General features: G+C 45.3%; 1 protein-coding gene across 3 annotated transcripts in view; it reads right to left on the minus strand.

Annotated features, from left to right (window-relative positions):
* Positions 1-13,069: 13,069 nt before the first annotated feature.
* The window catches only part of FNIP1 (folliculin interacting protein 1), a 64,331-nt gene continuing 49,854 nt past the window's right edge, over positions 13,070-27,546 (minus strand). For all 3 annotated transcript variants that reach the window (XM_058034980.1, XM_058034978.1, XM_058034979.1), the window contains 7 exons: positions 24,583-24,729; positions 22,496-22,665; positions 19,763-21,188; positions 19,237-19,405; positions 17,548-17,745; positions 17,093-17,208; positions 13,070-16,278 (listed from right to left, as the gene is read on the minus strand). In XM_058034980.1, the coding sequence (XP_057890963.1) occupies positions 16,200-16,278; positions 17,093-17,208; positions 17,548-17,745; positions 19,237-19,405; positions 19,763-21,188; positions 22,496-22,665; positions 24,583-24,729 (2,305 nt within the window). In that variant the 3' untranslated portion in view covers positions 13,070-16,199. The remainder of the gene's footprint in view (positions 16,279-17,092; positions 17,209-17,547; positions 17,746-19,236; positions 19,406-19,762; positions 21,189-22,495; positions 22,666-24,582; positions 24,730-27,546) is intronic.

The following is a 27,546-nucleotide window of genomic DNA, read 5'->3' on the forward strand; positions in this document are numbered from 1 at the left end:
TTTAGAAGGGAACTCATTTTATCACCTATTCCAGCTGTTCAGCATTCCTACAACAACCATAACACATAAATGGACACTTACCATAGGAATAAAGTTAGTAGCCTAAAAATTCGTTTTTGTTTGGCACACAAATTCCCATCCTGAACACCAGTCTAGGCACAGGAGCAGTGAGGGAGCCAGCAGTATTCCATGGGCACCAAAGCTGCCATTCCAATTTAATTGCTTGGCCCACCTGACCTTCCCTCACTCCAAAAGCACCTGAATTTGGGTAGGTAATGGCTCTAATAGCTGCAGTTATTTCAGGGGCTATTTCAGCCACAGGGTTTATTTCCCAGCTATCTGGAGGACAATGGAAACCAGTGTCATGATCCTCACTGCTTACTGGTGTTACAGCCAATGTCTCCACGTGGTAAAGCTGACATGGTTAAACACAATTAAAATGCTTTCACAAGTGAGTAATTTCAGGGCTGGGATTAAGGGAAGTGGCCAAGCAGGGCATTTATTGTTCATGCAGAGGGGAAAATTTGCTTCCCCTTTATCTGGATTGTATCCCTGCACAAGTAAAGCATCATCACTTACTGCAAAGTTTTAATTGAAAACTGACAGTATCTGTATCATGTAAGAATCAGACGTGCTTTGCTATTAATACAGATGAGTTGCAGTCTCAGGAGATGAAATGTTTCTGCTTCAAGCATTGTGAATTTGGGAAGAGCAGCTGAGTTACAGAGTACATCTCCTCCTCCCAGTGTGTTCCCTCAATTGTTGTGCTTTGCTGACACTCCCAAAGATGCCTTTTAATGTAATGCCTTTTACCACCATGAGCACATCCCAGATTCCTCAGGGTAAAACTCAACTTCCTCACCTCTCCCACTGGGAGAGATTCATAATCATCATGCACTGAAATATTTTTAACTTTTATTTTTATACATTCTATGTATTTAGTGTCCTGTGAGTTCTATTACAGCCTGGCAATTTCCTTCCTCTCATTCTCCAATCTGGCTGCTAGGCTATTGGTTTTAATTTCTTAGCTTTGGAAAAAAAATCCCTTTGGAGATTCGTGCACATCTTTGGCAACAACTACTAGCTAAGTACATGGTTAACATACCACAAGGAGGATACACAAATTAATTCTCTGCCTGACTAGAGGAAAACAAAATATTCTGGGATGCCAAATAGGAAGAACCTCTTCAGACAGAGGTACCAGATATACTTATTCTGATGATGAACTTCTGAAAAACTGGGGAGGCAGAGGGATCATTAGGAATTTTGTGAGAGCAAGAGATTTTTTTTGCAGGAAAGTTACATTTTTGCAAATGGCACAGCACTGCTCAGGTAGCTACATAAACATGTTGACCTCTTGGCTGTGGCAGCGTTTTGCAGCTCAAAATTTCCATTTCTGAAATTAAAAGTGAAATAACAAATTATTTTTGAAAAATCAAGAGCAAGAATGAAATGGTCTGAATACTGGAGCTACTTTTCCCCACTGTGCATATTTCCAGAGCTTCAGTTCAAAGGATAATGGTAAAAGTAGAAAAGAAGAAACAGAACTGTGAGATCATTATCTTTCTGCTGTTATTATAATACTAGTTTAACATTTAGTTTTTTAAAACTAAACTCTCATCTTTCTTCTCTAACGCAAGACTAACATGACTTTCCTTCTAAAAAAAATCTAGTACAGATTTTTCCTCAAGGGCTTTTGTTCCATATATAGATTTTTTTCCTGAAGAGTCAAAGCCATATACACATAAGCAATTGCAGATCTCTTTGTGACAGTCAAACACTTATTTTTCAGCCACCAACAATACAGAACCAAATGGGGAGCCTGACACCTTTTAAATGTGGGGATGGAACACCTTACTTACTTACATTTTACCTTCAGTGACAATTTTCCTTGCTTCTCATGTTCACTGGCACACATCTGTGATGGTCTCTAATGTACAGAGTGCTGCGAATGGACTGGGAATTCAGGGAGCCTTAAGACTGAAAGATTTTAAGATTTTATTAACATGCAAAGAGAGGGAATGACAAGCCCCAGCTGCTCCCAAGAGCAGCCTGAGCCATAGCTCAGCTGGAGGCAGTAAAAATTTCCTAAGTCTTAGTCCCAATTGAAGGACACATCTCTCAGCTGAGGGCAATTTGTGGGGTGTCCACAGGAAAGGCTTCATGGAGGACAGGTGGAAATTCTGAAGTAACAAATATTTGATGCTTGAGGATGCACAGTGTGTTGGGAACATGTCACCCTGACCTTTGTGTCATGTAATCCTTGGCCAGTGCTTATGGAGTCCTGTTCCCAAGTCAGGAACAATCTGAAAAGGAAACAGTGAATTGGGTTATTTGCTATTCATTTACCAAGGTTTCTGTGAACACAAAGGCAGGCATTGATGCACTCTCTGAAGGTTTGCAGTGAGGACAGTGAAAGCTGTTTGTGTTGAAAGAACGGTGGCTGTCCCGTGACGCTGACGTGTATGTTCTCATTTCCCTTCCTTGCCTGTATGGGAAACAGCAGGTATGGAGGAGGGCATTCCTGTCCCCTGCCACTGCTGAGTGACTTCAAAGGGTCCATCCAGGGCCTGCCACCCCCCTAAAGGAGTTACCAAGCCCTGATGGATGTGAGTGAGTGGCATGAGGAAAAAAAGGGCTCCTGCCAAATCACCAGAGCATCCAAACTGCCGCGGGCACAGTGTAGTGTACAACATTATCAACAAGGAATAAGAACTGACAACAACCATTCAAAATAGTTACAAAATAACATCTAAATCCCAGCTGCTTTGCTCCAAGCCACGAGTTGGTGGTTTGTTACACACTGTACAATGGAACAACTCTGTCTGAAACAGGCTCTTGTATCAATTTTTTGTGTGTTTTCTGCCACTTTATTTTTACTACACACAACCTACAGATATGTGATTCCAGTCCCAGCACTTTGTTGACAAAACCCACAAGAGCATATGGACCTGTCTAGATATTGGAGGTATCCAGAAACAGTATACAGATGTCCATGCTCAAGCCTGAAAAAATTAAAGATGGGGGTGGCGGGGGAGAACCTGCCCTGACAGCAGGCAATCTGCAGTCTGGTGACTGCTTCATTTGCATGTTCTTTGTTGCTAAAATCAGGTTACAGCTTCAGCTGAAAGATTTTCTTCATTTGTTGTCGGAAACACCATGCCAAAAACCATTAGAAAGTGGAAGGTGGGTAAAAGAATGGGCTGGGCACAGATAAAGATGAAGAATTAATTAAGTAAAAGAGCAATCTTGGCATGGGAAACTCTCCACCAGTAATTTGGTATCAGTTGCCAATTTAACATATCTTATTCCCATTAATTTTTCAGGGATGTATAAAGTTGTACAACTATAAGCTGCAAGAAGATTTCACAAACAGTGAGGATTTTGTGTGTGTGACCTGTTATAACCCAGAGAGAACATGCAGTGGGATTTGTATTTTTCTACTGAGTAGCTATTTTCAGAGGCAAAAAGCCAAGCACTTGCATAACTCAATGTGACCATTCTGTGTATCTGTGGCATTTGTTCCTGGACAACACTTTGACCGACAATGTTGAGCTGGTAAAAGAATGGGGCCTGCCTACAGAGAGCAGCCAGTTTAAATATGATAAAAATTAGAGTAAATAGGATCTCAGTCCTTCCCCTTTTTCAAGTAAATTGAGTAATTCTCTGAGCATGTGAAAAAATAATAAAAGACTTCTCTTCTGCCAAAGAACAAGCCAACGGTCTAGACTTTCTCTTAACTGGAAATCATCTGGATTAAGAAACTGTGAATAAACGCCTGACAGGCAATTTCACTGCTTTATGCAATCAAATACACTCTTGTCATTTGTGAAATCCTACAAGAAACATTACAGCATTTGAGTCAAGACCAGGGCTGGGGAAGACTTGCATTTCTTACCCTTCTCTTGCTGCTGCTGTTAAGGCTCTTTGCAACCACAAGCTTTGCTACTGTAGCCTAGACCACAGTGGCGATTCAGCCAGCATCAGATCAGCTTTCCATTGTTTGCAGACATTTGGTGCATTTGTGGGAAGATAAAGGTCCCTGTGTTTGTGTTTTTGTGCCTGTGTATAAACTATAATTTGATTACAAAGAAATGTTGCACAGTTTAGTAGACTCAGTCCAGGCCTGGGAGCCAGGAATGCTCGGTGAAGTCATTGCAAAGCTATGAAGGCCAAAATTCCCTGTATCATCCTCTGGTTTTAGTCACATTTGGATGCTGTCAGAGTTATTTTTTTGATGAAGAGGGGATAAACAGCTCCTGCTGACATGAGTTAGCAAGAGCTCAGTTCCTCCATGCTCTTAAAGTGAGCTCCCTCACCTTGAAGCACTTATTGTTAGGGGCAGTTGCTTTATCATGTCTTTGCAGGATGTCATGCAACCTTATGATTCCTTATGATCTCTTTTTTGACTTTTAGTGACCCTACAGAGCTAATGAAATATTTAGCTCCCCCATCCAAGCACAACCATATGGATGAGATGATATCAGCAAACTCACTGAAACCATTACATCTCAGGCATGTGGAATTTCCAGAAAGTTCCTGTTTTCAGCATTTCAGCATTCAGTTTTAGTCTTCAAATGCAGAAGCATACAGCCTGCTCACATGATGACAGCAGCATAACAGAACAAACTGTCTTCTGGCAACAAAATCCTCACTATTTTTAACTTTAGAAAGATCTGCAGATGACTCTTCCACTGAATGTGGTTTTCCTCCCTTCCTTCTAGAGACCCTGCCCTTGGTAACATACAGTAATTCTGTGTCCAGGGATATTGATTGCTAACAGTGTCCCAAGCCTGTGGTGGCCTCTTCCCACCACCCAGAAGCTCTCCTGCATCAGACAGCTGAGATGCTCCTGCTCATCTCTCTTAAGGGTCTCTCTTACCTTCATGCTTCAGAAAGTTGGGACATGCAGGGAGATGGCTGGGAATCTGCAAGGGAGGGACACAAGTGTGTACCCAGAGGAACAGCCTCACCAGGGCAGAGAGGAGCTGAGGTGCAGCACCAGACAGAGCCAGCAGAGTAAGGCTCCTCCTGGAAGACCTGCTTACTTGTCCCTACACCAAACAGGGAGCAAACCTCACAGCAAACCATCATCCCAGCCTGAGGGGCTGCAGCATCTCCCAGCTGGGATTTCACCCAGGCTGTGTCCAAAGTACAGTAATTCCTGGAGTGTGTGTAGTCTGCAGGGGGGTAAATGTGAGGGGAGAGGGATGTGATACTTCATCCTGTGCTTTTTCAGTAGATGGCTGTACTGGTTGTTTTTTTAAATGCTAAAAGCACAACAAAACCTTGAATGAAAGGAAGCATTGTGTATGGAGCACAGGAAGAATTTCCTTTACTGTAACTGACAGGGAGAAAAGGAAATAAAAGCAGAGCAGCAGTTAGATGAAGGTCAGATGATTGTATGAATCAGAGGGTGATGCAAGTGACCAGTGTACAGCTGAGTGCTCCGCCCAATAAAACACATGTCACCTAAGTACACAAATACCACTTACCTATCACTGCTTACCCCTGTGCAAGCAGTCTTCTTCATCAGAGGGAGAGGACTGAGGGTTTTCAGGAAAATATTTATTAGGTAGGATAGCAGTGATGGCATTAAGGCAGATGCAATTTCTTAACATTTTTAGGCATTTCACTCCATGTAGCTGAAAGCTGAGACACAAGCACTGTCTAAAACACTGAGGAGGTGATAGAGGCTGCTGTTGGGGTATTTCCAGAGCTGTGCCTGGAAAAGTATTTGCAATTTCCATTGAAAAGGGAAACACAATGAAATTCCTGCAGTGACCTGCTTGGCCCATAGGAAGCACAATGACTTCCAGAAAAACCCTGACACCAAAACAATCTTGTCAAGGAAATATAATTTTCAATAACTGCATATGAAGTGACTGCACAAGTAGAACCAGGAACCTTTGACTTTTCTAGAAAGCTGAGTGGAGCTGCCCTCCAAGTGCCCTTACCTCCCCTCCATGTGTCAGGGATACTCTCAGTGCCATACCAGCACACTAAAAGCCATGGATAGTAGCAGCAGGTAACTCACTACTTTTTTGATTAAAAAGTGACTTACTTTTTTTCCCAGAGCTTTTGCCAACAATGTGGCAAACATTTTCCATGGCAGTCCACTGTATTGGAACAGTTGGATTTCATTGCTATCTTTATCCAAGGCAAAAGTGCCTTTGCAGTAGAAGTGCTTTCTTTTTTATAAACTATTGCTGTAGTAGTTGCTACTTTGTGAACCATCATTGGATCTCACACTAGGAGGGTGTTACAAAAGTGCTGCACTTTTGAAGGTACCAACAGAAATGGAAACAGTTTGTGGGTTTGCAGTTAAGGAGACCCTGAGCAGGAACCACCCCAGAGCTTTTTCCAGTTGTGGTCTAAAGAAGGATGAGCACACATCTGGTAAGGAATCTGCAATCAAAATTGGTAAGAGTATTGCAGTAAGAAACTGCAGAGTTTTGCAGCACCTTGGGCCAGGATGGGAATCATCAGTAAAGCCATGTCCTGGGGTGTGGCAAGACTGTGAGTGGAGACAGGTGTTAGGGACACCCCAAACCTGGAGGTGCAGTTGATGGTGGTCCAGCAGATGAAGCTGTCAGTAACTCATACAATAACAAAATCACAGAATGGTTTGGGTTAGAAGGAACCTTTAGAGGTCATCTTCTTCCAGCCCCCTGCCATGGCAGGGACACCTTTCACTAGACCAGGTTCCTCAAAGCCCCATCCAACCTCACCTTGAACACTTCCAGGGATGGGGCAGAAACAGCTGTTCTGGGCATCCTCTACCAGGCCTCACCACCTTCAGGGCAGAAAACTTCTTCCTTGTATCTAAATGAAATTGACCCTCTTTTCATTGAAAACCATTTAGTTTAAACACCATGGGCAAGGAGGGGGTGAGGTTCTGTTGCAGAGTGTTTCCCTTGCTGAGATAATGAGACCACCACATGCTCCAGCAATGCTGCTCTGCTGCCTCTGGAGTTGACAGCCTGGACAGGAAACAGCCAAATCACACCTAATGAGCTTTCATGCTTTGACTGTAAGTGATGAAGGCAGAGGATAGAACTTCTGATGGAAGACATTTCCTCCAAACCTGCCTCTGTTGTTCACATCTTGAAAAATGGGAATTCATCCCGTATTTCTGAGACTAATCACTTGCACTGGACAAACCCTGCATGGGCTCCAGCAGAGCCTGTGATTCCTTCACGGCAAGGATGAGCTGCTGTAGGAGCTTGTGATCCAGCAGCATCTTCCCAGCCAGCCAACCTGGGAAAAAAACAGACAAGGAGGCAAAGGTCAACCTCAAAATATCTGAAAAGTTGTATTTAGGTTAAGGATTATCCTCCCCTGAAAAATGTGTGTCTGAATTCACAGCTGTGAAGAGCTGCAGTTGCCAGGAGCAATGGGGATTCTTACCAGCCTAAGACAGAGCCCTTGATTTTAATACTAAATCAGATCAAGTCTACAGTTCTTAAAAAACTCTGTTTCCATGGGAAGGGCCTGCTTTTCACTAACCTATAATTTAAGAAATAGTTTGGAGAGTTAAGCTGTATTTTGAAAAATAAATTCTCCTTCAGGCTGATGGCTTTTACAGCCTCAGAACAATGTCATGTGAAATGACAGAGATCAAGACCTTTAGTTAAACTGTACAAGAAAAACAGCTTTGGAGAATAAAGTGCATGATCATTAATTATTGTAGCACAAGGAACACAGCTGTAATTTTTTTGTTTGCCCAGAATATCTCCCACAAATTTTATCAGTCTTATTGTTAATACATGAAAACAGGAGTCCTTTTTTTTCATGTCTTTTGGTAGCAATCAAAATTAGACAAGATTTCTAGTTACAGCTGCTATTAATAAATCTACTCCTTGAAAATGTGGTAGTTAATGTCTTAGGATTCAGTGCACTCAATAAGCTATTGAAAACTATAATTGCTCATGGCTGTAATTTTGAAGTAATTCTAGAAATAGCTATAGAAGAAATGCTGAACATAGTCTTTCTAACACACTGAAGTTCTCCAAAGTGAATAGCATCCCTGTCAGGAAAATCAAGCACATAAACCCACTGGTACCCTCTGCACTAAAGTCACTGTTTATGGACACCTTTGTGTCCATAACAAACGAGAGACTTCTTGCCAGTGCCACTCCAAAGGCCCCACATGAGGGTGTTTGCTCAGGAGACATCCCACCAGTGGCCCTGTGTGAGCACTGGGAGCTGGCCAAGGGACTTGCTGGGGTCACCCCTGCGCAGACTTGGGCTTTGCCTCCAGGCACCCGCACCACTGCATTCTCTGCTGGCTCCAGGCTGTTTATAAACCACTTTTCTTTTGGTGACATTGGTGAAAATATTCTAGAAACTCATTTGATTAGTCAAGAAAACTAAATTAACGAGCCTTTGGGAAGGAAGATGCTCATTTCTCAAGAAAATGTTCTCACCCTTCTTCCTCAGCCCAGCTACGTGCACTTCCATAAGAAACACTACCTTCATTTTCAATGCCACTTCAGGAAAACATTTGTTTTCCATTAAGAACCTAGGAGAGACTCCACCTTCAGCTCTGTGACACATTCATGTGTCCCAGAGCTGCAACTTCAGCCCATCCTGCTCACGCAGGAAATGATGATGAGAGCAGCATCGGTTGCGATTGCTCCAGCACAGCAGAGCCACACGTGATCTGCATGACCCCCATTCCTCCTCAGTGCTTTTCCAAAAGGAAAAAGCAGGGCCTGTCCAACCAGTGGAATCAAAGCTCATCTTAAGGAGTTAATGAAGAAAAGCAAGTTCCAGATTAAACAGAGACTCTGGTTAGTGCTAGAAACTGAACAATGGAAGCAGGCAAAGGCATGGCAAAGGACAGAGTTCCACTCCCTCAGCAGTTTAGTGAGCACAGGATAGATGAAATCTTCAAACCAAAAGATACCAGCAATTAAACAATGTTTTTATGGGCTAAAAGGCAGCGTCATGGCCCTGGGATGGCCCTGACCTCTGGCACTGTGGCACTGCAGGGCTCTCCCAGCCTGTGCTCCCCTGTGACCTGTGCCAGAGGAAGGGGCTCCCTCCCACTCACAAAGTTTTGGTTTTTTAAAATTGAAAAGATGAGCCAGAGCAGGAGACTTCCATCCTGCCACCCCTGGCTCGTTCTTCCTTAAGATTTTTCTTGGTCTATAATTTCATTTCTGAAAAGCTTTCTCTAGAGAAAAACTGTTACCAGAGGGGCTGGGTTGCAGGTCCTTAAGGAAAACAACACCAAACTGAAAGCACGAAGGTGCAGTGAGGGGTGAATCACAGCATCAGTCCCCACCAGCACTCGGACTGGGCGCTCCTTTCACAGCCGGGGGCTTGGCCAAAGCTGGGACATAGGCAGAGCAGCTGTGTCATAAGAAAAAGGCATCTGCTTATCGCCTGTGCTGCTTTGGAAATCCGGGACGCGCCTGCGGCCCAAATACTTCCTCTGGGATGTTGCAATAAGGGCTGCTGGCCGGGCCGGAATGGCTCCTCCGTGCGGCCCGGCTGCACAGCTCCGTCTGCCCCGCGGTCACGGCCGCTCGCCCTCGCTGCTGTCTGGGCACCCAGACAGTGCCTGGCTGTACTGCAGGGCTCCGACATGGAGCTCTGGGGAAACCTGCCCTTGAAACAAAGCGAGTCCTACGCCCCAGTCAGTGCCAGCAGGAAGCAGCCCCGCGGCCGGGCTCGCCCCGCGAACCACCTGGGCCGGTTGTTCCGGCCGCAGCGCATCGCGGCACTCCCTGGGTGCCGATGGGATCCGGGGCACAGCCTGCCCTGCCCACACAGCCACGGCCAGCGCGGGCATTGCTCAACTCACGGAGCTTTGAGCAACAGCAGCGGGCACGGGCAGCGCCCAGCGCCGGCGTGCGGCTGACGGGCGCTGAGGGGAAGGGCGCGTGTCACGGCCGCGGCCTCTGAGGTCATGCCGGACGTGGGAGCTGCCGCCTCACCACGAACCACTCCCGAGTGCTGCAGGTGCCCTTTCCTTATCACCGGCATCCCAAACCGCCGGACCAGCTACTTGTGTCACCTGCCTTTACTCCTGCACCTTCTCGTGCCGTAACTCCAGCGACCGGCGTGAAGAGCTCTCTGGGCCTGCTGCGGCACTGATCCCCACCCTCCGAGCACATGCTGGGAACAAACAGCTGGAACACACAGAGGCTTGGACATCAAATTCTGCCGCTGTACAAATATTTTTGGTAATGAAAATAAACAAATACATGGGAGTAACATGCTGCTTCCTGCTACTATGCTGCTTCTAAGAGACAACAAGCTGCCAGAGAGCCTGAGCAAGACCCAAGTGGGTGGCATGTAGGTGACGGCTCACATGAAGCTGTTCCTGTCCAGAGGCCGCACAATTGCCCAGCCCTGCAGGCCAGCAGGTGTTGCTGAGGCAGAAAATGCTGCCCAGCAGCAGTGCCTCAGTGGAAGGGGAATCACAGCACCTCTCCAACATATAACCCCTCATGCCAGCTCTTCCACCAGGTTCCTGTGGGGACCCCAGCCCCATGGGATGCTCCACATTGGCACTTTCTGTGCCAGTCGGGGCAGGAGCTCTCAATCCTGTTCCTCATGCTGAGCTGCCTGTCCTGTAATGTCTGTTCCTTCCCACTGACCACAGCAACGGGAAAATTAACCACCCCTTTGGGAGAGCTACCAGGCCCACTGGGCACAGATGATTTACCTTCCAGCTCCTCTGCCAGAGGACTCTCAAAGCAAAGCCACTCCTGCTGGGGAATCAGGTTCTGCTCCAAAAGCCATAGGATTTGAACTTGCGGTTCTTTAGCAGTCAAAACAGAAAAGCACTGCTTCCAGTAAAGAAGCATCTCCAGCCAGCACCAGCAACTTTAAAAAACCCTAAGCACTGGTGTATTTAAATCTGCCTGTAGCAACAGCAAAGATGATCTTGTACAGGGGGAAGACAAGAAGACTGCAGGGATGGTGTGCAAAGTCTGTACTGCTCCTGTACCACAAAATAAATGAGGGGATGGCTGGAACAGAATGTGCATGCTGCAGCACATAAACAGAAATGTTCCTTACAGCACAGAGACTCAAAAGTCACATGTATCTCCAGGCTCTCTGCTTACTTTTACTTCCAACTACAAGGCCACTATTTCTTAACAATAAATGTTTAAGAGGGAAGAAAGCAACAGCAGCTCAGCAAAGAGCTGTTAAGAGCTCTGTGCTTTTGTGCAGCCAACACATCAAGCTGCTTCCCACCCCTGGATCCAGAAATTGTCCTGTGGTTACTCTGCTCTAAGCCACACAGAAAATAATCATATCCTCTTCTGCAGACCCCTGGGAATAATGTGGGAGATGAGAGACGCCATGGTACTCGGGTGCCTGTGGCTTCCTTCCTGCCTTTGCCTCAGCTAAGTGAATTAGCTTTTGCTTTTGTTCCAGGAAAATAAAGGGAATTACAGAAAAGGAGCAACAATACATTAAAAATATTGCCTAGCAAGTGCTATGTCCCAGTCTTGCTTGAAAGTTCAAAAGGAAATCAATTCTGGGCATTAACATCAGCATTTTCTGGATGCTGCAGTGATTACACTGCTGCATTTACTGCTCACATCATTGCTGCCAAACACCCTCACAGACACATGACTCCAACTACTCTTGCCATCCCCGTCAGGAGGACACCTCATGACCATCTACTCTGGTAACACAAAATTCTCTGCCCTCTGTCAGGTGCACTCAGCCCAAGGAGCCCTGCAGGAGGTCTGACAGTGCACAGTGCACATCTCAGTGTTCCATGGCAGAACTCCCAGCTAAAGCCCAGCATCTCCTGCTGCAGACTCTGCTGGAGCTGCCTGCTTAACACCTTCAGTGCTGCTATGGGACTGCAGGCTCTGCCTTGTGAATCCATCGTGGAACAGGCCAGCAATAATCCCCTGTGTTGTCAATATTAAAAGGCAAGGAATCCCATGTTAATTGCTTTTGTTGACTCACCCACACAGAGCACTGAGCCACTGACACAGTGTTACTTGGGATGCCAGCACAGAAGGGAGGCAGAGCAATTCATCCCTGCACACAGGGAAACCTCAGGGTGGTGTTACAGGACCAGGTTAAACACCCAAGAGTCAGTTGTTGAGGCCTTCATTCCTCTGAGAGAGGACAAATTCCATTCTTCCAAACACTCCCGTCATGGGCATCCTTTTACAGGGCTTGGCAGGTGCAAGTGGAAATCCTAGAAGGCTCCAGTGCTGTCTGGCTGTGCTGAATGTGGGACCCACACCATTCCCTCGTCACTGCAAGACAGGGCTTGGGGACACTGACCTCAGCTCATCCTGCACCTCACATGTGGCAAGGGCACCTGGGGCAGGTATGTACCAGGGCAGGAATCCATGTAGCATTTATCAAAAATAGAAGATCAGCTGCTTCAGGCAAAGGTTTCCATCTTCTGCTTGTCCTTTTTCCATTCTTTGGGAACACAGAACCTTATTTAAGCCAGATGCTTTAAAGCCTCGTTTATACACTCTGCTACACCTTCCTAATTGTTTTTCCTGTTGTGTGATTATTACTTCACTTTTCTTGGCAGCACTGCTATCACAATTTGAATTTAGATTTAATAAAACCTTACAACGACTCCTCAATAACCTTCATTCCTGTGCAGCAGCCCAGAGAGACAGAGAAGGGATTGTCCTCAGGCAGATGGGCAGAAATGAGTGACAAGCACAATGGCAAACACCTCTGTGACAAACTTCCTTGCAAGTCACTTTAGGAATTAATGTATGAAACAGTGGAAGACAATGGCTTTCTGCTTATGTTTGTTCACCTCACACAAAATCAAGCATTGGTACAGAGCATCAGGATCTCCCTCCCATCTCACTATTGCCTTCTGGGGGCCAACAACATTCACAGCTGAAGGGACAGCAAGTTCAATCACAAATTCCTATTTGAAACAATTAATTCCTTACGAGTTCCCAAATTAAAATGGCAGCAGCACTGCAAGTGCCAGAATTAGTGCCCCAAAAAGGGGAGCTGAGAGGAGACAGGTGTCAAATGTAATATGGTTCAGTCATCCACAGACTCATAGCACATGTCAAAAAAGGGACACATAAGGTACCAGAACTAAACTGACATACTGTATTTATTGCACAAATTTCCCCTAAAATTGGGAATGGTTATTATAATACAAGTGCACATCTTGGGAAATATATACAAAAACAGAAGAGATAACAAGTATGTACATTTTACCCAGCATTTTACAAGTACCACCATCTAAATAATTTAGAGAAAGCAAAAAATTGTCATAAAACATTTCTAAGAACTAATAGGGAAAACATATGCAAGGTGTAAAATCTGTTCTTTTAAACAGTTTTTTGTTCTTAGCAGCCCAGTGTTTGCCAATTGCAACAAAATCAAATTTGCTAATTTGTGTGCCTAGTATAATTAGGTTTCAGCCTGAAAATTAAGACATGTTAATAATGGAGATTGGGAGTAGTGGAAAAAAATAAATCAAACATTAGTTTTCTATTCACATAAAAGAATAGTGATATATTTTAAAAAGTCAATTCTATATCCTGTAAAAATCCCTTTTCATATTTAACAAACAGACATACGTACCACATTGTTCACGTACCCAAAAAGTTCACTCACAGGAAAACTTCCCATCACACAAGGGTTTGGTTGTGTTCTGCCCACAACACTGCTGAGAGGTGGAGGGGCTGCTGCCATGCCAGGAGGGACTGGCACTGTGGGAGGATGATGAGGAAGCTGCATCCGTGGCTGCTCCATCTGGGGCTGACTGAGCACACCATTAATTAATGCCATTACTGGCTGGTGCTGGGCACAGGGCAGCAGAGAAGGTGCCACTCACAGCCATCTCCTCCTCTCACATCAGTCACCACTGCAGGCCTGCAAGGGCCTTTCTGGAGAGTCAAACCCATTTCAAAGTGACCCCAACAATTTGCACAATAAAGGCAATAAAGGCTCAAATGAGGACCAGTATTGCCCTGTAAGGATCACTGTGAGCACAGTCCTGGGGGATGCCAGGGTGAGGGTGCGGCTGCCCAGCTCTCTGGGCACCTGTTGTGGATGAGCTCACTCACAGAACCCTCCTCTGCCAGCCCCAGCAGCACAGACACCACCAGGTCACTGTGCCAGTCTGGGCACAACATGGTATCCAACTACTGCCTGTACCACATGTCCTAGCAAAGAGTTAAACATCCATGTTCTGAGCGCAATCCTATATTTCATTAGAAATGTGTTTACACAACTGGGCCCCTGTTTTGTGCTCATTCCAAAAGCCAGATGTAATATAATTGTGTGGCAAGGAAAGGACATTTGAAAAATGGGAGAAACAAATCCTTGGATCACATATTAAACACGAGGTTTTCCCCTGCAGCAGTCAGCATTAGATTTTATATACAAAAGAGTTTCCAATGACACTGCCTGTATGAATGTTGGGGTCACTTCCTGATGTAGACTCAGTCCTACATGGAAGGGAGGGTTTGCCACGTAGAGCTCCCTGAAACAGAGTTTTAGGTGACAGATTTTAAGTAGTACTGAAAAACTACTCCAGGTGAATCCTGGCCCCAAAGAAGGAAAGGAGGAGAGAGGTGGGGCAGGGATCTCTCCTATTGTTTTCAAGTTTATCAAATGGTTAAAATAAGATTTGTACTTAAAGTAACTCTGCAAACAACAATAGCAGGCGTGCTGTACTATTGAAAAGATGATTACTATTGAAAAGAATGATGTATTTATAGAAATTTTATAGTTATAGAGTTCAGCGACCAAGTGAATACGTGTCTCCTACTTGTGTGGATAATCCATGAATTTCAATATGCTAAACCTAACAGATGAAAACAGAAGCTAAAAATCAGCAACATTAATTGGCTGCTAGGACAAATATGGAAAGCAAAGCCTAGAATGAAGTGTCCAATTAAACTGAGGTAGTAGAGCCTTCGAAAACATAATCCACCTCCCACTGTCTATTTACATTACTTACACCAGGTTGGGTCCATCAGCTACTCGTACAGCTATTGTATATACAATGACAAACCAGTGATGGCTGAGTAAAAGAGAAATGCTGAGAATAAAATAAACAACATTTCCTGCTGGTAATTACACAAGTGAGTAGAAAAGGGATTAGAGTTATCTGCAGCAAGGGTATATTTGTCAAAAAATAATTTGGATATTATTACACTATGGTGTAATCAATGTTCTTTTTTTTTTTGTTTGTTTTAAAAAATGTATCAATTTGTTACCTGAGCAATTAAGGGTAATAGTCTACTCATTCTTTCCCCAATGCTTTGGTACAATTATTTCTAGTTCATTATTTCAATAGCTGACTGACTGCTGTAAAAAGAATATGATGGTCCAAGATTTTATATATCATAAAAAAGTTAGAGGTAATTGTCATGTCATTCTGGGGAACCCATGGGGAAATTTCAGCCAACGTTCTCTTTAGATTATTTTTGTTTTTAACATTTTGATTATGTTGACGAAGAAAAGCATCATTTAGTATAAAGCAACATTTAAACATTATAAACATTTAATACTGGTTACAGCATCCAGCCAAGAATCTCCATCGCTAGTTTGTCTGTTGGCCTCTTCCTCCGTTCTCCCTGTCACCCTCTGTCCCCCACTATTTCCTCTTCCCAGGAGAAAGATCATAAATAAATTCTGTAGCTGACTGTCATTAATAAGTTCCTTACAAAAAAACCCGGCCTCTGCCCTGTTATTCCTCTGGGAAGTTTTCAGAATTGGACTATGATGTGAAAAAGTAGAAGTTGTTTACAAATCATTGCAGCTTGAGAATTACAGATCCTAATGTGATCCTCATCAGCTGCAGCCTGGCTGAAGGCAGCTGCTCTCAGTTCAGTTTATAAGGGGTGATGGCATCGTGTATTTCCCAGAGCAGTTCTTCCTCCATTCCCCAGTGTAAGTCACAGTCAGCCATTGTGGCAGAAACTGCTAAAAATGCATCTCTTCAGCTTTGCTAAAATCTCCACTTTTCTGTGGTGAAAATCGTGGGCTTACTCAGTTTTCCTTTCTCCTTTCTTTATCCTTTTTTTAAGTTGCTAAATGGGAGAGGAGAAGTCTCCAACTGTTTGCACACCATGCAGTCATATATGGAGGTGCTGCAAGCTCAACAAGCAGTTTGTTTTACTTGCTGCAAAGAGAAAGGAGCCAGAACAAGTTGTCTTCCACTTTGTTTCCAGAGAAGCAAAAAGTCAAAGTCTGTGGCCTCTGGCATTTTAAAGCAGGATCTGGGCAACGTACGGAGAGTGAGTGCTCGCTACAGCTGCCAGCAAGGGGAGGTCGCTGGATTCAATCCTGAAAGGAAGCAGAAGAGTCATGTTTAATCCAGCCTGAAATGTCACTGGGCTGAACACGTGTCAGAACCCACACCGCCTGCTCGAGCCCCAGCACTTGCACTGGGGCCATGGGTTACACACCGCAGCTGCCAGATTGCTCCTCCCACCCCTCCAGATGTGCCTGCTCCCACAGTGTCAGCACTGCCTGAGCTCCCACCTGTCTGGTGGGGTTTGAACAGGGCCAACAAACGGGTGAGGAAGCAGATGGGGGAAGGAAAATTCCTGCCTAACTTCAGAGTAAAGGGAGTAATAGTTGGGGGACACAGTACAGGAGCAGAGGACCAGCTAAAGCCGCTATGTCCAGCACCACACATGCTCTGTGTGCCTTCCTGCTCACACTGCACTCCTCTGCAGGAAAACATATCAGAGCCTTCCTATAAACACCCCTTAAATAGCTCCTCTGCCCATGCCCCACACCCACAGAGAGGTATTATGTGCCTTACATGACACAGAGAGTGTTTCCTGCCATGTAGGGAAAGTCAACCTGGAGGAATCAGGTGCCCCATGCTGTTCAGTGACGACTGACCAACTAAGAAGGGAGTTTGATAAGCTCCGGAGTGCTGAGCCCATCCTCCTGCCCGCAGGGAAGACAGAAAGGCTGGGGGATCCTTGTGATTGAGCAAAGCCTCAGGAGAAGCCTGAAGCCATGGGTAACTTAGGAGTTCCAGTCCCATTTAGGAATCCATTTTGCCGTGCTTAGGAACAAGCCCAGGCGCAGGGTGTGGCACCAGGACACCCAGGGTAGCACTGCTGGGACAAGGTTGTGACCATACCCCAGCACCACGCCCAGCTCCTTGACATGGACTCTCATCTGGCCCTTGAGATACTCAGACAGCATCTTGCTTTTGAAGTAGAGCTCCTGCAGCCGATCTTCCAGGTGCATCACACACTAAAAAAAGCAAAAGGAGTTGTGTCAGGGAGAAGACAGCACCAAACTAGAAAGCACAAATCCCATCCCCCTGTTGACTGTTCTGTGACTGTGTCTAGGTAAGATATTCACTGGCAGGACTTTCATTTTTGAGCAGAAGCCTTTGATTACATATTAAATCAAAATTAATGAGGCAGCTGTTTTGATTAGAGTGGCATTTCAATAGGCATCACAAACAGCTACACCAGAAGTTGCACTGGCTATGAAAACAAACACTAGGCAGACCCTTATGTATCTCTGACCTAGGAAGTTAAAGGGTGCTTCAAAACCATGGCCCTTGTGGTTTCCACTTAGACTTACAAAGTTTGGAGATAAATTATGCTTGTAAAGCTGAAGAGTGGAATGAAGCAGGTTGGAGACGAGACTGGAGACTAACACTTCTTTTCCTAGTTTGTTCTCAATCATTCGCCTCTGGCTACTGGCCACTTGCACCGTCCACTTGTCCGTGTCTGCAATAATGCAGACAGCTTCTGCAATGGGCTCGTCCAGAACAGGGTGCTAGGAAGAAAAAATGAAGAGCAGAGCCCCAAGAATGATAAATGACAGCACTCTTTTCACAAAACTTTTCACAGAAATATCCAACCTGGATATTAGGATAGCATTGCTGGATAGCAGGATAGCATCCCAGACACTGCTTCACCTAAAATACATTTGCCCACATTGCATTCCATCCATTAAAACCAGCAGGGTTTTGTGAACAAGGCGCAGTCTTAGAAGGATAGTGGCTGTTTTATCTTTTCTTACAGGCTTTAAAGCATGTCACTGGCTGACAGTTACATCTTTTGGTATTTGATATAAAGAATTCAAACATATCTAAAGCGTATTTTAAACTCCTAAAACTGAAAGCACCAGAAATCCAACTTGCTGTTTAGTGTGTTAACGAGGTCAGATTATCCGCAGCTGTCACAGGTTTTCCTTCACGGGAGGCCAGCAGAGGGAGTTAGGAACCAAGCCTGTGCCTTGCCATTCCCCCTGCTGGCGTTCCACCTCTCCAAAGCCACGAAAAAGGGTTCAAAAAGGGATATTTGGAAACCCACTGTCCTTCCCTAATAAATTTTCTGGGCTGAACTGTTAGCAATTATCTGCTTCCAAGGAGTCAGCAGGGGCATGCAGGGAAGGGCTGCAGGTCTAATGCACACTGTTGAAGGGAGAAGTAGGGAAAAGGGGACCTTTTGGAAGGGCTCAGGAAAGTGGCTGCTCAGCAGCCTGTTTTTTCTTATTCTCTGGAGACTAAACTAGATGGGAGCAGATGTCACACTTTCAGTGACAGCCTGCTTTCTACTTCTTTCCTGGTAAAAGGGGGAGGAAATACCACACTTCCTAGTCATGCCCCAGTTCATCTAGGGAAAATCTGCTGTGGAGAAGAGATGATTTCCAACACGTCAGAAACACGAGTTCCCTTCAGACCATTATCTTGACATTGGTTTCCCCTTTTCCAATGAGGACAGTGCTGTTGGACACATGGACTACCCTCCTAAAGAAGGAGCAATGTCTCCAAAACACTGAGCATTTGTGATGGAGAACACATTCTGCTGCACAAGCAGCAGCACATGAGTCAGACGTGCAGGGACAGAGGGAGCAATGAGAGCTTCTGCACCACTGCAGAAGGACTCTGTGCCCAGGGAGAGAGGCACAACCTCAGAATATGGGCTTGTTTAACATCATTCCGTCCTGTGGGGACACAACCATCAGCTGCCAAGCTACAGGAGACAGTGATAGAGCTCAGCACTGAGATCCATCTTCCCAGGGCACAAGCCTCCCAGCTGGCTTCAGTGGGAGCCTCATCGTTCATGCTCCAGAATTGCAGTGAAATATCCATGATTTTCAGATACATTAATTGAGGGAGGAGAAAAATTGGTGACCTGGGACTGGAGAAATCTGACAGGAGCTGTGACAGGAAATATTTCCACTTCCAGCAGGTTTGTACCTTCACAAACATTTATCTTTCCCTACTGTGAGAAATACATTTACCAAATATAGCTTAATTACCTGCACAGCATGAGACAAATCTGACACCAAACAGTGCCTCAGCTTTTCATCACTTCCTATTCCTTGCAAAACAAAGTCAGGGACGTAAGAGGAACAGTAGCCTCCTAGTAAGGATCTTCCAAAATTGGCAATACTGGGCTGGACAGAGTTGACTTCAACTAATTTTGACCTGCAAGAAAGGCATATCAAAGAGATGTACAACAGTGAACAGCAAATTCACCTTACATAGGATGCATTTCTACTTTTTTCTTATCTCTTCCAACTTGAAGTCAAGCACTTTTAAAAAAGTTTACAGTCAGCTTTTGCAGTCAGCTTGTCATGGAAGCAGAGAATACAAGCCAAGATCACAATACACCATTAGTATTTTTTTCCAGACAACTGATCTCTCAATATTCCTCAACAACCAGTAAGCTCAAGAGACACTTTTCCAACCCCTGATGCCAAGTTAGGCTACAGTCCTCCAAACAGGTGACATGAGAAGAGGCTCCATCTTTGTAGGGCTCTGCTAGTGCTGAACAGTACTTACCCAGGGAAGGGAATCTCATATTCCTCTGCCCAGTCTTCTTGCTCTCCTCCATAATAGTTACTGCCCAGTCTGGTTAGATCATGGCCTGTATCCTCACTCTCGCTGTCACCCAGGGCACTGTCTGAACTCTCATTTCTTGGAATGTCCCAATCAATTCCCGGGGCCACTTTTTTCTCTATGTTTTCCCTGTCCCCATGGGGGACGCGAATTGAGATTTTCTCTCTTTGGTCCTGCTCATTAAAGCAGTTTTTGTAGGTCTCTTGTCGAACAGAGTCCATAAATTTACAAAATTCACTAGGTGGTTTGCAAGCCTTTGTACAGAGCTTTTTAGAAAATTCTAAACTACTGTTGTGAGCAAGAAGGTTCGCAGCTGCTTGCCCTGGAATATCATCAGTAGTCTGGGTTTCAACTGAACTGTCATCAGTGAAATATTCATCAAACAGACTCATGCTCTCAGCACTGTATGGGTTTGAGTTCCAGCTCTGATGCTCACTAGCAACTTGAGGAAAGGGTTCAGCTGTCCCACAGTCTCTATTTTGGTCCTCAACAGTTTGTTTAGCTTCACAGTTCTGATCAGCAGACACTCCTGCCTCCGCTGCTGGCGGGCTGTGATGCCTGGCAATTTGTTCCACTACTGCCTGACTTCTCAGTTCAATGTCTGAGTCAGGTGACATGGAATCTCCGATGAGGAAAGTCACCTTTGTCTGAGCCTCGGCAGCGCTGCAGGGGAACGTGTCCATGAAGAGCTTATCAGGTGGCTTCTTCTCCACAGCGATGCCAGGTGTCCTTGTGCCCCCTCCCGCCTGGCTGCCCGCCTCCAGAGCATCCTCACTCCTCCACGTGCTGCCTGCTGGCTCCAAACAAGATTCTGTCCCCACACATTTCTCGGGTGAAGCTGACCCTGTGCACACCACAGTCTCCAGTTTGGCATCCAGGCAGGGCCTTGGCTGTGTCCCATCCACGGCATCGTCCTGGCCATCCTCAGGAACGATGGTCCTGTTCTCATCTGAAGAAGATTCCAGCTCTACCTTAGGAGTGCTTTGCATGTCTTCTCTCTCTTGCTGTGCAACACCTTCTATGTTCTGTGCGAGGGAGATGGGACATTTGCAGTATTTACAGCTGCAGTTGGGAGCTCTCATCTCCTCAGACTCGGTGGGGAGCAAGTTGCCCCTGTTCTTGTGCATTGTGACAAGCACGTACTCAGACTCTTCCACTTCTCCTTTCTCCAGAGTGGTAGTGATCACAGTGCCAGGCATGACAATGGCCTCATCTTCCCCATTTTCCAGCAGGTGTGTCTCTTGAAGTTCAGAGCATCTGATGAAGTAAGTGAGGAAATAAAGCAACCTCTGGACCAGGTCATGTCTTTTGCCAACCACGACTGTTTTTGCTAATCTCACAGGTGATCCGATGGCCCCATACAGGTCACCTAGGACAGGAAATTAAACACACAATTATTGGGCATCTTTGCAATGATTTATTCTTCTAACAGCCAGCTTTTGGCTGGTTTTCAAAGACCAGGTCTATAAGAGAGAAATACTGAAGCAGTAGAGTTAAAACAGCTATGCTGTATTTTGTTTTCAGTAAGAGAATCCCAAAGATGCTGTTGGTATGATCTGTAAGGTGAGCCACTGGTCAGGGGGACATCTGATCTCACACACCAGGGAGCATTCACACCACCTCACTCCAGCTTTGGAGGCTCATCTCCTGGGATCCTTATACAGCCATGGGACAGAGGAGGCACCTGTGCCAAATTATCCTGGAGAGTCTGGAAAGTGGGCTGGACTTCTACCCACAAAAGAAAGCTGTAAAAGAAACAAACCTATGCCAGGAATGAGGACAAAAAGTGACCATGACAGGTGCATGGCTGCAGCCAACCTCCTTCTCTTGCCCTCCTTGAGTTCTGCCATGGATGGGGTGCTCTGGCTGTACTGAGTCACCTGGGCAAGTGGCTGTGTGCTCTGGAGGTATCAGGGCACTGCATGACTGCAGGGCTGAGGGGACAAGGAGTCCTCTTGAAGGCCACCCTCACCACAGTGGCTCCCTCAAGCCACATGAGGCCTGAAATCAAGTTTTCTTGCCAACACCCTGACCATTCCTACCTATACAGAAATAGGACAACCTCACAAAACCCTCCTTACCTTCCCTAATCAAATCCTATGACTGAGTTTGTGTGCAGAGCAGGACAGCCTGACCTCCCCTGCTCTTCTCTCCTGGGCAGTTATTAGACAGTGTGACCAGCTACAGCACTGACTGGGCTCTGAGACCTTCCCTGGGGCTTGCCAAGCTTTGACTTCCTGTTCTGCTTCACCCTGTTGTATTAAAAGTATGTTCACTTCTGATCAAAAGATGAATTTTCTTGATTTTCTCATTCCAGAATGAGGTTTAGTGATAGTGGCATCTCAAAACATAAAAGCAGATTTTCCCTACAGTTGGAGGAGGACCAGAGGAGGCCTGGAATCCTCCACCAGCACCAGAGCAAGGGACCTTAAGGGACCCAACCCAGAGGACTAAAGAGGGCTTTACTTTTTGGCCAACATTTTTTAATGGATAATATCTTAAAAACTTAGAGCATAAAAAACCACAGTGGCCACCTCTAAGCTTGAAACACACTTTTCTCTCATTTTGTATTGAAAATAAATAACCTGGGAGGGGAGTAAGCAGCATGATAAACCCCACCTCATGCACTCCCATTTCTGTAAAGCTGCTGGGGGTTCAGAGGTAGTTGCCACCTACCAAGCTGAGCCCACAGTGGGTTGTAGGGATGAGTTTTGGCCAGCATGTCCACACTCTGGGAAGAATGCTTCTCCAGGAAGATCCTTATTGGTGGTTGGCCATTGGGCATGACAGTGGGGACCCAGGCCAGGTGGTTGGTCAGCACTGCAGTCAGCAAAGCTGGTAAAAACCTGAAAGCAAAATGTTCAACGTGTTTTTTTCTTTTTCCAGATACACACTCAAGATGTTAAACTGACAGCAGCTCTAGTCTATATGGATCAAGGATTAAAAAAACAAAATCAGCAGAGATTTTCCCTTCAGTCTTGGTTCCCTGGGGAGAGAAAGGGTGGCTGGACCCTCCCTCCCACCCTGGCAAAGCTCTTTTTTAGAACACACATTTAAAGTAAAATGCAATATTTTAACTTTGTGGCATCTCACTTGCTCTGTTTGGCAACAATTATAAGACTTCCTATTTTGCAAGTTTTATGTTGTAAAACGTCTCAAAACCAATTAATGTCACTCACTGTAAGAAAGCAGTGGCACTGTGTGGCCCTTGTACTCCAAGGAGATCCCAAACCCCTTGTGACTGTGGATGAGAAGGAAGACTATTGCCACCAAACCTGTAAAACAGCTGGGTACTGTGTTCTTTCACCTAACTATTGTGCAATTTCAGCCCATATGGCTGCTCCTTTTCAAAAATAACCCCCACAAAGTTCTGTAGCTCAGCCAGAGAAGTTGTGTTCTTATGCTGGCAAAACAGTTTTCACTGGCTAAGCAAATAAGGCGAAAAAACTTCCTGAAAAACATGAACTATCTGATTTACTGCAATGATAGAGCAAGGTTTCTGCTCTGTGGAGTTTTCCCAGTTGGTTTTCCTGGCAGGAGCTCGCCCAGGAGGCTCCACACACCAACACATGGTGCTGTTGGCCACAGTGGCTCATGTGTGGGGAGGAAAAGAGCCAAAAGTCTCAAAATAGTGTTATTTGATTAATTTACAAGCATCAGGAACCCTACAGCTTCCATGCAGCCACACCAAAGACAGCCAAAGGAGGAGAGATTTAAAACTAAATTGGGAAGGATAAAGGGCTTAATTTTTCTCTGTTTTCCATCACTTAAAATCTATTATATTTAAAATAAAGAGAATGAACCCAAATAAATTACTATTTAAATGTAACCAATATGTACAGAACTCAATGGCAGGGATCAAAGGAGACAACCCCAGCAAAGAGCCTCCACTGAAGCAGGAACTGATCTTTAGAAAATACATCTGCACCCCTCACAACTCCCTGGGGTTTGTCCCATTGCCCTGGGGCAGGAGCAGGCAGACCACAGTGACCACTGCCACAGTGACCACTGTCACCATCTCCTCAGGGGACAGAAGGGATGACACAGGTGGTGGCAGAGCTGGAGGATGGGAGCAGCAGCCCCTTCCCACCCTGCAGGGAGCAGTGCCCTGACCAAACATCTCATCTGCTGGTGCCATCCCCACCCGAACTAGGTTTGTGCTCTTTTCAGGACTGTAATGGAGATAAACCCTTTAAAAACTTCCCCTGCTCATGCCCTGAGGAAAGGGGATAAAGTATTGACAAAAGAGTAAATTTATCAGATTCTCCCCAGTTTATCAGGAACTTTCTTTCTTTTTCAGTTTTCAGCATCTGCTCACAGCTGGGGCCTGAGGCCAGAGAGGTGAGTGAGCACTAAACAGCACAGCAGTTCTTTAGTGGCATTTTACAATTATATTTAAGGTTTGTGGTCTGACAGTATTACAGACACAGCTCTTCCTGAATGTATAATCCTGCTCATCACATGATAACTGATTCTGAAAGATAAGTTAATGCATTTTGTAAGGTATCTTCACCCCTTTCCAGACATCCACATATATCACACACTTCCTATGGACATGTTTCAGATGTTCAGCCTCTATCAAGATTTAGAGAATTGTGAGGAAGCAGGAATTTAATGAGATAATTTCTTATTTGTTTCAGAAAGAAGGTATTTATGGATTGCCTTTTGATTGATTATCAGGATTTTAACAACTGACTTAAAAATTGGTTTGAAACAAAAAGGCACAATCACATATGTCATTTAGAAACTAAAATCCACCATACTGATTTTTAGAAGCATTTTCCATCAGGAAAGTGAACTCCTTCATGAAGCGATGGCACAGCTGGTTCTTCTCTGGTGTCCCTGACATCATGGTGAGCCAGACAGGCTCCCCAATCCGTGGCATCGTGTACAGATTGCAAATAGTTGTTCTAGAAAACAAAACCAAAAAATCCAGGAGGTTGAAGAAAAAAAACCAAACAAAAAGAACCCCAAACAAAAAACCCAACAGCCCTCAAAAAACCAAATCAAACAAAAAACCCCAAACAACAACAAAAAGTAGAAATCCCAGCTTAAGAGAATTCTGTGCAACATTTAGATCCAGCTCTCATTTCTATCAGAAACAAAATTTCTCTCAGCAACCATTCTCCAAACCATGTTGTTCATTAAATAGCACAAATTCACCCTTGAACTCAGAGAGCTGAACCTCACAGGTTCCTCCTGCATCCACCTGACCTGATCCCAAACATAGCAACATTCCCTGGCACAAGTCAAGAGCTGCCCTGCTCTGAATGAAGAAGGAATTAATCATTTCTTCTTATCTCCCTGCTTGTTCTTCATTTCATTTGAAATAAACTTCTGCTTTATTTATGACTAGGACAAGATTGTATGTATCTGACTTATAAAAATACCTTCACTTCCTCCTTGCTTTAAAAACTTGGTGAATCTCCAGGCCAAACCTATGAAGTGTGGGTGTGTAGAGCAGGGAACCAGTTCACATCTTTAGCTTTAAATAGAGAGGATGACAGTAAAGGCACCCTGTGGCTGTACCTATTACACACTCACCACATCCTTTTTGACTCTACAGAGGACAGTAAATGTACGATTAAAAATTTGCTCTGCAGTAAAATACCAGATTAAAATCCCTCAGATTACTGTTAAATATAAAGAAGTTATAGTTTAAATTACAAAGCCTACATTATGACACTATGGGAAGCTGTATTTTTAACACAGTAAAAATGTAAGCCTGAAAAAGCCCAAAAGGACATGGGCAATGACTGATCAATTCAGGTTTTTCCCTGCCTAATGCACTACTTTTTCTAGGCAAAGTATTTTTGTTTTAAAAGGCAAAGATATACACTACCCCATTATCCCTAGCACCACCCCTGATTTATTAAGATCTTATATCTTCTTTTTTATAGCTATAAAAACTTCTGAACTTCTATTGTATCTTATTTATCTTCTCTGGATATTGTGGTCTCAGAATTTACAGACACTTCCAGCAGCAAAGCTGTGCAGAGCAGGCAGGCAAACACACTGGAGCAGCAGCTGCCAGATCCTCCATGGCTGAGTGTTTAAAGTGAAACTCCCAGAAGAGAGAGCTGCATGTCAGCAGCAGCAGCTCAGCCCATCCCAGCCCAGGGAGGCACCCCCAGCCTGTGGGCACAGATCAGCTGGGTGCTGACCCCAGAGCTGCTCCCCAAAGGGCAGCAGAGGTGACTGAGCTCGCCAGGGCTGCTCCTGAAGGAAGAAGGTGAGGGGGCAGTGGCTTTCTCTGCTTTACTTTTCCTTACAATTTTCATCAAATACAAAATCCATTCTCTAGTGTTCACAACAGCCAAAATCAACCCTGTCTTCTTCAAAGGTTAGACCTTCAAATCCTCCACTGGCAGAAGCATGATGAAAGCACCACAAAAGAGTCAGTGTGCTGGAGAGGGGCACAGCTGAGTTACCTCTGCACTCCCCAGAGGCTCTGCTGGGTCACTTTGGAGCAGCCCCACCAGCTGCTCCACGTTACCCTCTGCTGCTGGCCCTGTCCGGGAGGGAAACCCAGCCTGGTGAGAGCTGAGCACCAGTCCTGCTGCCCAGACAGGAGTGGGGCACACAGCCAGGGACACCAGCCCTGCCTCTGGGGCACCAGAGCGTCTCCAGCAGCACAAACAGTCCTGGGGTACTGGGACTTCACTCCTCTGCAGGGGTAACCTTTGACTGGGGGATTTATTAGGGGAAAGCTTTCTGTTCACAGCCCATTAACTGGAGCAGATGTTAAAGATGCCAAAAAAACCCCAAACCCTCAAGTCCACAGATCTCAAACTCAAGGAGTTTCAAAGCTCAAAACAAGTATGAAAACTTACACCCCCCAGACACAGCTGAGAAGCTGAAGATAAACAGCACAACTTAATGTAAAACACAGTTTATTTCTCCATCCTATGCAAACTAACCCAAGCCAAGCTTCTTGCAGCTCGTCTGTTTTGAAAAAAGAAACTACTTCTATACTAAAACCAACATATTAAAATACTTGTTTTCGTTGAAAAGATAGCCCGAGTCTTGTGACTCGTTATTTACTATTCTGGTAACCCTGGCTGCATCTGCAGCTGATAGTGTTTCCTCCGAGCCAGATCAGATTGCCCTGGCCCCTGGCCAGCAGGCATGTGACTGCAGCACAGGGAACCCTCAGCCAGCCAAGGCAGCAATGGCACACAGACCAAGGGCAAGGATTAACTGCTTCCCAGCTCTTCAAACACCCAGGGAAGCTCTCCTGCCAGATAGCAAAGGGCAAAAACGAAAACAAAACAAAAAAAACGACACGAAGAAACCCTCCTCAAACACTACGGGGAAGTTAACAGGATTTTAAATATAACTATCATTAAAAACTCACTTGGCCACTCTCCTCATGGCCATCTGCAGCAGCACCCCCTCCCCTCCCTCCCCACACACACACCAGCATGTGAGGGAAAGCTCTGTTAATGAGAGACTCTGCTCTTTTGAGGGTTCCAGTACATTTAAATTGGTTTATATTTGGAAACGCCTCTGGGAGGCTGAACTCAGGCTGGAGCTTCCAGGTACCTTGGCCCCAGCAGTGTAGAATTGAGCACAGGGGCCAGAGAGTCCCTCAGGAAACACCTTCACATCTCACAGGGTTTGAGAGCCAGTGAACCCAGCCTGGCCAAGCAAAAAGGAAGCCCTGAGCCAAGCCCAGCCCAATTCCTCTGGGGTCTGCCTGCCCTGAGGGCACAGGTGGCACCAAG

The sequence above is a fragment of the Melospiza georgiana genome, chromosome 15 (genome assembly GCF_028018845.1).
Source record: "Melospiza georgiana isolate bMelGeo1 chromosome 15, bMelGeo1.pri, whole genome shotgun sequence".
Lineage (NCBI taxonomy): Eukaryota > Metazoa > Chordata > Aves > Passeriformes > Passerellidae > Melospiza > Melospiza georgiana.